This window comes from Stegodyphus dumicola, chromosome 9 (genome assembly GCF_044657685.1).
Source record: "Stegodyphus dumicola isolate Sdum_Otavi_A_Nest chromosome 9, ASM4465768v1".
NCBI classification, from domain to species: Eukaryota; Metazoa; Arthropoda; class Arachnida; order Araneae; family Eresidae; genus Stegodyphus; species Stegodyphus dumicola.
This window is the reverse complement of record NC_140776.1, coordinates 45,152,736-45,167,024: the sequence shown is the minus strand read 5'-3', so window position 1 is coordinate 45,167,024 and position 14,289 is coordinate 45,152,736. Positions and strand designations below refer to the sequence as shown.

At 30.4% G+C, this 14,289-nt stretch overlaps 1 protein-coding gene across 3 annotated transcripts in view; it reads left to right on the top strand.

Annotated features, from left to right (window-relative positions):
• The window catches only part of POSH (SH3 domain containing ring finger posh), a 134,785-nt gene that overhangs the window by 12,007 nt on the left and 108,489 nt on the right, over positions 1 to 14,289 (top strand). For all 3 annotated transcript variants that reach the window (XM_085823402.1, XM_085823401.1, XM_085823404.1), the window contains exons 2-5: positions 1,703 to 2,180; positions 4,635 to 4,693; positions 10,605 to 10,818; positions 12,178 to 12,273. In XM_085823402.1, the coding sequence (XP_085679528.1) occupies positions 1,704 to 2,180; positions 4,635 to 4,693; positions 10,605 to 10,818; positions 12,178 to 12,273 (846 nt within the window). In that variant the 5' untranslated portion in view covers position 1,703. The remainder of the gene's footprint in view (positions 1 to 1,702; positions 2,181 to 4,634; positions 4,694 to 10,604; positions 10,819 to 12,177; positions 12,274 to 14,289) is intronic.

Genomic DNA, 14,289 nt, shown 5'->3' with positions numbered 1-14,289 from the left:
CCGCAGAACAGTATTTGCTGGCTCCATATTTTCAGCTTATAAGAACTAGGTTGTATAAAACTGCTTTTATCTAGAAATATTCTTTTCTGTACTTATTTGCATTAGAGTTGAGTGACTGCTTGTGAGTAAAATAAGTGACTGTGTGTAAGTTATATATGTTAACTCTAAATGAGGTCATAAACTTCCTCAAAATTTTCATCATTGATATACAGCTTTATATCTTATGAATCGGTAAGGAATTTCTATAAACTGGCTTGTGGGTAAGTTAAAATATAAAAGTGCTTGGCAAAAAATAATTGAATGTTGTTCTTAAGAAACCAGACGCATATAATGCTGTGTAATTAAGAGGCTTTTTTTTTCTCATGTAGTTTAAAAAGAGATTTTGAAGAAGAAATTTCTACTTTTGAATAGCTATGGTAAGAATCTAAAGGATTCAAAATGAAATATCATCAAGAACTGTGCTATAGAAAATAGAAGACAATGTTGTTTGGCTTTTAAATTGCATTGAACCTTTCCATTTGAATTGAGATCTGTGTGTATAATTAGCATCAGTTACTTTATGATGTCTTTACAAATTATTATAGTGTATTTTTTATTTGTAAATTGTTGTAATTTCTGTGTTATACTAATTTGTTTGTTATGCAGTTGTAAGAAAATAATAACTTACATATATGTAATGGTAATATATTTTTATGAGTATAAATTGTTTCATATTCCTTTTGTTGTGGTTGCTATTACAGTAAGACCCCGCTTAACGCGGGGGATACGTTCCATCGAAGTAGAGCGTAATGCGAAACAGCGCTAAGCGAGGCTATCTTAACATGTAAATAATGGGGTTATGGGAAGATGGATAAAAAATGGTTAGGCATTAAATTTAATAATGTTTTTTTTAATAAAAATAAAATCAAATATTTATTTCTTACAAAAATAAAAACAATATAAACGCATATACTTTTAAAAACAAATAAAATTCTCAGTCAGATCATTCAGTCTATTCTGGGTTTCCAATTTTCTGCCTTTTTGTTAAGAAGGCATTATGATAGATTGGCTTAATGGCATATTGCGTTCAATTTCATCGTCAATCCATATAGACAGTCGTTTTTCCATTTCCTCTGTGTTATTTCTAGAACGGATAATTCTAGTTGCAGTGCTTGACATAGTTGCAGTTGCCGATGACAGTATTTTTTCTTTATTCTTAAGAATTGTCCTTATTGTTGAAGTTGCCAAAATCAATGCAGCATTAATTTGAGATTGACGTTCACCAGAATCTGATCTTCTAATCACTTGCATTTGAGTTTCCAGTGAAATGCTTTTTCTGGTTGCTTTCTTTTCTTGTTTTTTATTATCACCCATGATAAAAACTAAAGATCATAATATTTGTCACTGTATTAATCGTTATAGTATTATACAAATTTAAACTTACAATAATGTCAGTAAATGTTTCAAATGATAAAAATGCATCCACCAAGCAAGAAACACAACTACACTGTTTCGGATATGTTATTTGGAAACCTAGCGCTGCGCACAATTTCGGAGAATCCCCGGGTTGAAATAAAAGAGCGCTAAACCGAAACAGCGCTAAACGAAACAGCGTTAAGCGGGGTCTTACTGTATTATAAAAATTTTAAATATGAATGGAAAAGTGTTTGTGCCTCTTGGAACTGTATTATTGATTTATATGTAGTTTTATTTTCTTCTTTAGGATGAATACTAACTCTTGTACCATGGTTGAACTTGGTAAAGATACTGAAAAATGTGATAAAAGTGTTAAATGCTTCACAATGGATGAAGCATTTCTTAATGATCTTCTTGAATGCTCCGTGTGCCTGGAACAACTGGACTGCAATAGTAAAGTGCTACCGTGTCAACATACTTTTTGCAAGCGATGTCTCCATGAGATTCTGAATTCGCACAAAGAGCTGCGATGCCCAGAATGCAGAATTTTAGTAGATGCAAAAATTGAGGAACTACCTTGTAATATTTTATTAGTTCGACTCTTAGAAGGCATAAAAAATAATGTGCGCCCTAAGAGAGTTGGTAGTAGTTCAGATGTTGCCCCACGAAGTGCAGAGTCATCTTCAGGACAGCAACAAACCCCTCCACATCCACAATTACCACAGCCTTTAGGGAATTTGCCTCGAACTCCAAGTGCAACAGACTTAAGAATGGTGCCAAAACAGGTGAAAATATTTTAAAATTATATATATTTTTTTATCTTAGAACTTTTTAAGATTTGGTTTCGTATATGCCTGAATTTTCATATAAATTTTGCTACTATTTTTTTAATTTAAGTGAATGGGGATATAATAATTTTCAGCATGTTTTTTATTCTTGAATATACTGTAAAAGCTTTTGGAATTTATTTTGTATTAGTATATGAAAACATTCTCGCAAGAAAGATGTAAGTTGCATGTGGGGGGCATATAAATAAATGTTAATGGTAGAAACTGTCTAACTTCTCCAAGAAATTGCTTGTTACTGAATGTTTTTAAAAAATATTTTGTCCAATTTTTTATGTGAAATTTTTTTTATTGTGTTCTCAACAGGCAGTATTCACAAGTTCCCCCTCTTTTAAAAGTGCCATAACTGATTAATGTATATAGTGTGAAATGTATAGTTTTCTAGGTCATAAAAAGAGGTTTCATATATCTTATTGTTTCACTCTTTAATGAAACTGCATGCAAATTATATTCATATGTTACATACTATGACATTTTTAATGGGAATAGTATTCAGAGCAAGAATATTATCAACCTTAAGGCATAAATTAACCTGTAGAGAAGAAGTGATATAAGTATATATGTTTATATACTTATACATGTAACCACTCAAATAGCTGTCAAACTCAAACAGTCAAGATACAGACACTATAAAATTTCTTAAGATGGATTACAATGAGATTTCAATTATACTTCAGTTTGATAACTATTGTGATTATATGAGGAACTCCTTTTAACACCTTCTAATGTAGGTAGCTAAAAAACAGAAATTCGTTTTTAATCTAGTGTATTGCGCAGGCGCAGTATAGATACAAATCAAGATTTGGATTAAAAATTGGTTATATTATAGCTCCTTGACTTGTTTACTGTTAAATGTAGTATTTAAAATAAATTCTGAATAATCTGCAGCCACAACACAATGAATACCATATGTCTTTTCTCCTCATACAAAATTTTAGTTATATATGTCTTTTAAAATATAAGGTGTTTAATATAATAAATTATAGTAAATAACTCTCTCTGTTTTTATTTAAAAAAAAAAAAAAGAATTCCTCATGTACCACAAAGTATACCATGGGGCTTACAGATGTAAGTATGAAATGCAACACAGAAATAAACAGTAAAGGAAAGATTTAAAACAATATTATGAAAGATTACAAAAATTTACTGTAAATTGAAAAAAATAGTCAAATGACTTTCTTTTGGATATAAATTGATGAAAATCTGGAGGCCAGTTAATATTAATATTTTCAGCGCCAGTTTCAAGGTCTTTCTTTCATTGTCATATTTAGAATATAGAAGAAGCAGATGCTGAAAATTTTCCTCACTACCGACATTGCAATCACAAAATATCTCTGGGCTCAACTTAAATCTGCTCAGACAACTTTTAAAGATTCCGTGGCCAGTGATGAATTAGGTAATTTTATAATTAGTAAAAAAATGATTAAGTAATAACCTCATTTTAATGTAAGGAAAACATCTCTTCTTTGAACAAATGCATTCTTGATAACACAACTCCACAATATTATTAATTAATTAATAATATTATTAATATTATTAATGACCTTCTTATAAAAAGATTTAGGGCTATAGACAAGAATATCAATTTTGCCCTTGGTGGTAATCTTTGCCAAAAAATTGTCCCTTTTGTTCCCAACAACATCCGTATGTCCATAAACAAATGCAAAAGAAACCAAAATGTTTTTAAGAAATACATTTTAGGGTCTCCGGGATGAAAGGGAATCAGTACAAATGGCATAGTCTGAAACAGCACTATTTTGTTTAGAGATCCATTTGATGGTGAAGTTTAAACACAAAAGTCCTATAAAAACCGAACATTCATCTTTTTTTTTTTTTTTTTTTTTTTTTTCAATGGCAGATTGTGAACAGTTACAGTTATATAACAGAGTCCATTAATCTATACTAAGGCCAGATGTGGTGGTCTCTTTATTATGGAGACACCTAATAGGTGGACCACCATTGCCTCCTATGAAGGGATGGACTGCCACAACCATGCCTCCTCCAGAATTCGAACCACTATATCGTCTGGGCGCCTCCCGAACATTCATCTTGAATTCTAAATTGAAAGGGCTGAAATTCAAGACCATTTTTGAAGACAACAAATGCTAAACAAACTTTGCAATCAGTGTAACAAGTTAGAGGGAAATCATCACTGATTTTATTACTGAGTTGAACAACATTAACAGCATTTCCTTTATCGGGATCCTTGACCCTTTCATCCCTTGACTCATTTCCTTAGAAATAAGCAACATCTGAGCGTGTTTCCAAACACAAAATTTATTTTTGATGTATATATGTATATTCATATATGTGATTTTTAACTTGATTGTGAATTTAATTTTTAATGTAGATTAATCATGGATTTAAATATATCATATATTTAATTGTTTTCAGGTACTTCAAGCTTGCCCATGTGCAAAAGCACTTTATCCATATGAAGCCAAAGTACCTGGGTAAGCATTAAACTATTGTTGTACTAATAAAAACCTTTTAGTAAAGTGATATTGGCAACTGATTATTAACATTTTATGAACTGAGGATAGAATCTTTGCTCTAATGCATTACATTTTCAACATTTCTATCATATTTATTAAAAATCAGTTTAGTCCAATTAAGTTTATTAAAATTAATTAAAAAATAAACTACTTTTGTGTTAATAACTACACCTGAGAAAGGCTTTGATATTAGTTCCAGCATCACTTAATGGTGACTTATTTTTGTGTTTTTTTAGGTGGTGTTTTAATGAGAAAAAATGTTATTTCTAATGGGGGAATAATTCTATATTTTTTAGTTCACAGTATTATACAGAAACACTTTACAAAGTTATAATCTTTCGTATTTTTATACTGAGATTTCCACTGCAATTAGACAAAAAATCTTATGCAACTTAACAAATTTCATTTAAGATCTCTTTCATGAAGATTTTAAGATGAGAGTCATTATTTTGGAAATGTTGTCTAAATTATATACTTTTTTACTTCATGAAGTCATTTAAATGGATTTTAGCTGTGCATATGCAATATCTGAATAGTCTGAGATACGGAATCATTTGTACTTCGACAATTTCTGATTTCAGTATTTGCAGAATTTTAGATCATCAGTTTAAATCTAGCAAGGTAACATGTCAAAATTAAAAATATGAAATAATGAAGCATTTCTGATCTTAAGGGAATTAAAATTAAAAAAAGAAACTCAGTCTTTATTTGTTCTGTACTTTGTTTATTTATTCTGTTAAAAACGTTTTACAGTATAGGTTCTTTATGCTGTTTCATTTTTTGTGCTAATATTTTTTTGTCCAATTTTATGCATACACGTAATTTTTTCTTCAGTTAAAAGTTCAATTATTCAAGTCTTGTAATTGTTGTGTTGAGAATTTTCACTAAACTGTCATTTGAAATATTTTTATGTTCAACAGCCTTTTTGACATTTGTTTGACTATTGGTATCAGTATTTTCTGGATTTAAAATCATACCACAGCTTTTGCCATCCATGCATTCATGGCTGAAGTATTGTCATTACAATGGAATACTTCTGTTATATCATCTTTGTTTATTATCCCTTTTCCACATTTCTTCTCTGATTCTATTAAATGGAAAATTTTGCCTTTTGAAATGTACAAATTCACGTCTATCATCATCATCACTATGAAATATGGTAGGTGGCCATAAATTATGCCAAGCATTTTAAAAAATCTCTGCAGATGCATTTTCCTGTGACTTTGTATTGCTTCAACAATAATTTTAAAACATTTAAAATTTTCTTGAATCGTCTTATCACTCACTATTCATAAAATTCAACATAGATTTTAAAAAGGCTACTTTATATCTGCATTTGAGCATGCATAACACTTAGATATCCATTAACTGAATGATAGATGTACAATCTGGAGAAAAGAATAAGAGTGTCAAATTATCTTTTACTACATACTAAAACTCGAAAAATAAAAGTGAAGAATGAGCTGAACTGTTGTCTGTGAGCAGGATAATTATTACATCATCTGATATATTAGCCGATTTCAAATGTTGCCAAGCCTCGGATATGAAATGATTTTCGTATTAATCATTCATTAACCTTCCAGCAGGCGTGCCTTCTGCACAAACAAGAAAGGTTGCGTGTATTTCCTACATACACTGCTATAAAAAATAAATTTTCCAGAGCAAAAATATTAAAATTATTTTGTAAATAGTTAAATGTTAATAAGTACAATTGAGTTAAACAACATTAACTTTAAATTAAGGAAAATAAAATAACTATAAAACACTAAAACAATATAAAAAGGACTAAAGACTTACTAAACTAACTTGAAAGTAAAACAAAATTAAACTGCCAATATTTCAACTGAACTTTTATATTTTCAATCAGTAAGTGGAAAAACACATTAAATATTACATAAAAAAATCAGTTTCATAATCACTTCATTGCATTGCTGCAGTCTGAACAAATATGTTTACAGTGCTCTAGACAAATGAATTTTAAACAAATCTCACAGGTGAACCTCGTAATTCTAGTGCACTTGTCATTTTGCAGGGTTTGCATCCTTTTTTCCCTGAAGTCATTTCTTCAACTACACCTAATTCTGCTTTTCGTTTCAACAATTTTAATTTCAGCTCTCTTTGAAGAGAGGTAGGGCTTCTTCTTTCAACGTTTTCCTTCATAAGAGCATTTGCTAGCTTTCGTAGATATTGCCTTCTAAGTAATTTTTCACTTTTACTCGTTGAATGAATTATGTGACTGTTGATTGCTGCTATATTCAGCATAGAGAAAAAAACTACAAGAGGCCAACACCTGGTGTTCCTAGCAACATTGTAGGAAGCACAGAGTTTGTCCACTGTATCCAGACCTCCTTTGGTACGATTGTAAAATGTGATAATCTCAGGCGTTTTTTTGGTCCTGGGTACCTTCATCTATTGCTATGTTATCATGAAGACTTGAAATCAATATGATGTTTCCATAACGTTTTCGTACATAGGAGAGAAGTGTCATATTTTTTCTAAATCCAAAAGGATTCGTATTGGGTTCCCGAGTTTTCGTCAACTTGAACTGATCCGGAATTTGAGGTTTATTTTATTTTATTTTATTTTTCAAAGTACCTACAAATGAATTTTTGATAAATTTTTTGTCTCTGTTGTCCCAATTTTTTTTCATCTAGATCTCATACTAACTCAAGACTTGAAAACCATTTGTCTGTAGTTACATTTCTTCCAGTGTTTATGAATAGGTTCTGTCAACCTTTTTACAACATCTTGTGGTTTGTTGCTTGCGCGAAAAGGACCATCTGGCTGCGCTCCAGCATAAATTTCCATATTGTATGTGTAAAACATACAAGCGTCTACCATGGCATAAATTTTTATGCCATATTTGTTCAGTTTTTTAGGAATATATTGAATGAAACCACATCTTCCTCGAAATCCTTCCAATTTCTCATCGATTGTGACATTCTCTCCAAGTGAATAGCACTTCTGGCAATTAGAGACAAACTTTTCAAAAATGTTTCTTGTTGGAGCCAAGCGGTCGACTCCTCTTTATTCTACTTTTGTGTTTATGTCATCAAGCCGTAAAGCTCTTAGTAAAAACAACTCTTCAAGTTCATTACTACTTTAAAATCATCCGTTCTCCACAGTTCCTCAAGATTAACTCTGTTACCAGGATAAATACCAGCTAAGTAAAGTAAGCCCAAAAGAGCTTTTATTTCTGCTCCATCTGTGTCTTTGCTGTCCCTTATATGAGAATAATTAGACCTCACAGAAGAAATAAACTTATTTTTATTTTTAGCGATGATTTCTATCATACTATCAGTAAAGAGGCATTTCCATATATCCAAAATATCTCTTAGATATTTAGCTTCATTGATGACTCCAGGGACATGAACACATATGTTACGAGGTGCTCGTTTAGTTTTCTTAAACCATGTCCAAGAATCGATGACTTTTCTGTTTTTCATTTGATGAGCTACATACACTTCGTAAGAATTATCATCATTATTTTCCTCTTCAGAAATGCTCTCTGTACTTATCTCCAATTCTGAATCACCTTCTCTTTCTGAAATTCTTCATCTGTAATGCTTTCATCTAAAATAATGTCTTCATCATCATCACTGTCACATAAAAGCATATTTCTTATAATCGTGAGATCCTTTGGATCATTCATGTCGAGCATTTTACTTTTATTCGCCATAACTGAAAAGAAAAGAACAAAAATATCATACATGGTTGTGCGTATGTGACGTATACAGTGCTTCTATTTTATCATTAAAAGTAATTATGCATACAAATTATATAAAATCATAAGATTTAGATGAAAAAGAATAAAGATTTTCTATAATAAAAAAGAAAATTAGATCTAACAAAAACTTACTTCAATGGTCGCGTGTATTTCTGGAATACAAATATTAAATCTGCAGACTCATATTAACCCCTCGAAATGCACCAGAAGACTGAAAGAAGGGCGAACAAAAAGGGAGAGAATAGCCAAGGATATGTGGTCATAGCGCCTTCTGGCTATGAAGCAAATGCAAAATTAATATCTAGTGTATCTCACACATACGCGCGCCTGCTAGAAGGTTAATGTTTTATGTTTTGCTTTTTCTATGCCATTCTTTTTCACTTGAATACTAGATAACTGGTAAAATCTTTGCTTGTTTAAATGCTTGAGGTTTGTCTGTCTGATTACAAAATGTTTAGAGTTATGCATTCTTGCAGTATTTGCACATTACAGAATCATCAGTTTTTCTTTGGGATCTCCGATATCAGCTGGAGCCTTTTCTGCAGACGTCAACTGAGTATTTTGGGACAGGTATTGCCAGGAAAGATGAGCATCATCAGTGCAATAAATTTTTTCTGAAGATAACTTTTTGATGTTTACTTCTTAATGCACTCAGCCGAGTTAAATTATTTCTACACACACAGGTAAAATATAGTCAAGAAATTTTTCAGATATGAACACAACAGGATATATCCACTATTATTTTGAGCCAAAAATATAAAAAAATGAATAAATTATTAAATAAAAGGTTGCATTAAAATAAAGTATAGAAAAATTGGTGGAGGAAGAAATCACTTTCTGAAGTTTTATTGGAGCATTAAGACATTAACAAGTTCAATAAATTTAACTTCAGATTGTTCAGCTTCATCATTATCAGTTAAAGCTTTTTTGCTTGATATTTTTTACTGTCTTGTACTATGGTGATTTTTAAATTAGGTTAACCAATTTATTGAATATGTATACTCAGTTTTTTTAAGTTGATTTCCTCATGAAATATTTTGATTAGAGCCATTAACTGTTCTATCAATGGCATGCCCTGGTTATGATGCTGTTTTCCCACACACAGTCATCAATAATGAAGGATTTTTCTGTCATTCATTGCAAGTAGAGTGACAAAGTCCATTCTTGTTCCCCCCACCACCACCACATAAATGTTGTATACTGTTAACTTTTTAATGCCATATTCCTCACCGAATATGACTTTATCTGTTTTTGGCAACAATCCCAGTTTTGCTTGATTGCTATCAAAACGTGCTTTCCTTTTGCAGGTCCTACTGCAGCTCCAAAATTAGAAACTCTTTTCAACATAATCAAAAATTCAAAATTTAGTTTGATAAAAATAGCTATAATAATAACAGTCTGCAGAAAATAATAAGCTGGATCGAATTAATAAGTTAAGAAAAAGTGGAATTTGGCATGTTAATTAAACTTAATTTCCTCAAAGTCTAATTCCCCCACCCCCTTGCTGCTGTGCCAACAAAAAATAAATAAATAAATAAATAAATAAAATTAATTAATTAATTAATTAAAAAAAATATTAGCATCATCACATACCAAACGTGTCTTGAGGTTTCACTTATTTAGGTCAGATAGAAAAGGCCTACCCCCCCCCCACAGACACACACATAAGAACTTAAGGCTGAAAGTTTGGGCATAGCTAGTGCCAATTAATATCTTGTCATTCATTGTCCATGATATAAATCTCTAGCCAGCAGGTGTTTGAAAATGATATACCTGAATCTCAGTCCCTTGGTAGAAAAGGCTTTCACAACATACCTGCTTTGTCTAGAGATTATATTCAGCATCCTGAAACTTTGAAGTATTGAATATCTGGATTTAAGCTTTGTACTGTATTTTAAATGGGGCCAGACAGTGTAATGAAATATGTATTTAAAATGTTATCTATGTTGTATTTGAAGTATTAATATGAAAAGATCAAATTAGTGCTATTTTAGACCTGAAGGCAATTTCCTTAACATGTCATGCATGTGATTTATGTTCATGTGTTGTCATGCATGTGATTTATGTTCATGTGTGTATATAATCTAATTTTGTTTCTTCATGTTTGTTTTAATGTCTAACCATGTTGTATTTACTTTTAAGTGATCTCTCATTCAAAAAAGGCGATGTAATAATTCTTCGGAAGAAAGTGGATCAAAACTGGTTTTATGGTGAACTTGGAGGCAAATCAGGCTTTGTTCCTGCCAGTTTTGTACAAGTTGTTGTACCAATTCCTACACATGTGCCACAATGCAAAGCTTTGTATGATTTTCAGATAAGTAGCAGCGAAGAAAAGGATTGTCTTACATTTGGAAAGGTATGACTTCTGTTATATAATTGTAATGTAATAGGATTTTTTTTTATCATTAGTCCAAAGGGGCTTTGTCCCTAAAAACCTATTGTCTTCGTTTTGCGTCGATTCACTACAAATGGCAAATCACTTTTCAAACTGTTGCTACAAAGTATCGCTCTGTGTTATATTTAAAGAAATTAAATAATGAAAAATCTGCATAAATGTATGTATATTTCTCGCATTGTGATAAAACAATGGGTTCATAGAGCCATCGAATTTAGAATAACATAGTCTTCCACTCAAATATGGGTATGTGGAAGACCAAATTTCAAATTTGGAAATTGTTTTAATATTGATTTCCTATTTTGTAAAACTTTAATAAATTTTTGATTAACAAACTCAAAGATTTCAAAGCGAACAATGGCAACGTTGTACAGGAAAGACATTTTTGTCTCTAGCACATGAGTCACTGTATCAAAAATTCTAAAGATATGCTCATTTTAAAACCATTTTGCGATATTGCTGTTGAACTAAATTTTATGGTTTAAATGCGAAGAACGTGATATTTAATAAATAAATGTAACACACAAAATGGTAAAAAAATGCCCCTTTGGACATAATTTAAAATCTAAAACATTTCAGATTTTCTTTTTCCTTTTTTGATAATTTTGTTTTTATATAACATTTGAATTAATTAATGTCTGTATTTATTAATCCATTTCAATTTTAAAAGGTTTTAAGAGGGTATGTATGAAAATATTAGAAATATATTGTTTCCTACTGAATTAAACATTACAGTACAGCACAGTTAAACAGTATTTTTAAGTCTAGATTATATAATTACAAAAATCTAGATTTAAAAATCAGTAATAACAAAATGTAAATTTTAAAAGTATTTTTTTTCTCTCTGAGAATATTGCAGGTTGTTAATGTAATAGAAGGCTGAAATAATTTGTGCTAGTTATGTAATAAAGGTACTGCCCCTTAATGTGACTTAAAAATATCATTAGATAGTCAAACATACTTTGTAAATTGTTTGTTTCTGTGTATGGTTATGGGAAATTTATGATAGTAGTTGTGTACTTTTAGTGCATCCAAGTTATTGTTAACATTAATCTCTAAGAAGAATAGAATAAAGTGCTTTTATTAAAATTTGTAGCAAATGATGTGCATGAATTTTTGCGTATGTTTAAACAAATTTGTTTTATCTTGAGTTACGGTAAAAAATAAATTACTACTTATCATATTTTTAATCTGAAATAAATTAATAATAAATGCCCAAGAAGTATCTCTTATTTTCTGATGTCTTTAATTATGAACATAATGTATTTTTGTTGAAGATTCATGTCTAGGTATTGAAAGTTTTTAAATATTCTTTCACAGGGTGATATCTTAACAGTTATTCGAAGAATTGATGATCATTGGGCAGAAGGGAAGTTACGTGATAGGATTGGAATATTCCCCATATCTTTTGTTGAGGTAATGTATTTTATTTTTTGAAGCATATTGAAAATTTACAAAAGAAGACTAAAGTATTTGAATTGTTCTTTAATATTTGTATGATTATGTTATTTCCTTATAAATAGTTTTTCTTTATGAAAAAATACTTTTGTAAGTTCTGACTTTCGTGTTATTTATGGCATAGAAGATATATATGCATGCATATACATCTTGTTCTGACATGCATGATAGATACTAAATTATAATACAGAAGACGTGTATATATGCAGCGTATATGCTGCTAATTAAATTCACTGGTTCATAAACTCAGCTGCTTATTGGGCTTAAATTTCTAGGAACCAAAACAAATCTATACTAATCAGCAGAAAACTGCCGTTTATTAGCCTTTTCAAGTTAGAGATATGATGCCTGTAGATCCTTAAAAAGAAGGGGGTTTTCATACTTTATACTTTCCCCTTTCAAGAAGTCCCCCCCCTTTTTTTTTCCAACAGTAGCTGTTTTATATAGTTTGATTCATCCTTAAAGAGATGAATTTACTTTGTAAAAGGAAGGGAAATAAATGTAGGGATTATTGCCTTAACTGCCACATCATTTTCTTTATGGAGGAAAATTTACAGGTGCAGTTGATTCTAGGTCAGATTACTGAGAAATACTTGGGATAGAGTTTATATTTCATTGTAGAAAATGTCATTCTTTTTCTCCATAAACTTTTAGAAGATTTAAAAAAAATGTCTGAGATTTTAGCAATGATTTTAGTTTACCTTATCAAATTAAGTGTCTTTATAAAGTGGTAACAAAGATTAATTCTATTATATTTTAAAGTTATATCATAAAATTCTTCCATTTATGTTATTTTATAGATCTTTTTTTTTATGAAGTCTCCATCTAGTTTTTTAATGCACCTAAAATTTTTTTCATAGATTTCATGAACTTATCTTCATAAATTCATGATTTCATAAATGAAGAAACATCATGCAAATGTTGTAGTAAACAGAAACATTATTTACTTTAATGTTTAATATGCCTTGCTGTATAGCTTATTGAAATTATCCATGCTTTAAATTTTTTTCCATGGAAGGAATGTTTAAAAAAATAAGAAATTAACACTCTTTAAATAATTAAATACTTGAACTGTATGGAAATGTTAAAATTTAAATTGTAGAAAAGTTAAAAATTTAAGTCTAAATAAATGTTAAAAATTTATGTGAAACTGTAATGCTTAAGAGCAAAAGCTGACAAGAATTTAAAATGTGCAGCGTTAAGTTCAAATATAGCTTGTATTGTACATTGTTTGTATATTTTGCATTGCAAATTTTTTATAGCAGAATAATTTTGAATTAGGAAAATCTTGTGATGATTATAGTTCTTGAAAAAAATGGGAAGAAGTTACAAGATAGTTGCTATCTTCAATACCTAATATTATGATGTTATGTAATTTAACATTTTACAGACTCCTGTAGAAGCTTTTATATTTATTCTTCAATCAACCTGCTTTCCATTTCAGCATATTGCTATAAAATTAAGCAAATAAGTTCCAAGTAATCTCCCAAAAGATATGGAATATTTCAAAGAAACACAAGGCTCTGTTTACGATTTACAGATGAGGTTATCTTCAAACTTTGAAGCAGCAAGAATGAAAAGGGAATGTTAGGAAAAATCGGATCCTTAACACGAAGACCTTTGAAAGGGATAGGTGGTTAAAACTCCAAAAATATCAAACTTGAAATTTCATCCCACACTTTCAGCTTGGAAAATGGGAGAAAAAGACATGACCTGTAAAGTGAACATCCCCGTACTTTCAAACAGGGAGTACCAAGGTCAGTATAATAGCCATCCCGTCCCAGAAAGGTTAAAGTCATCTCCCCCACTTATAAAACTGAAACTGCCAAAGTGTGGTTATTCAGATCTAGAATAAACTGTTTGAGGCTGATAAAAGCTGTTTGTAGTTCATTCATTTATCTTTCAATTATGTAGTGCTTCAATAAAAGAGGTTTAACAGAAATTTTGTTTGGTTTGGCAGAACCAAGACCTTCT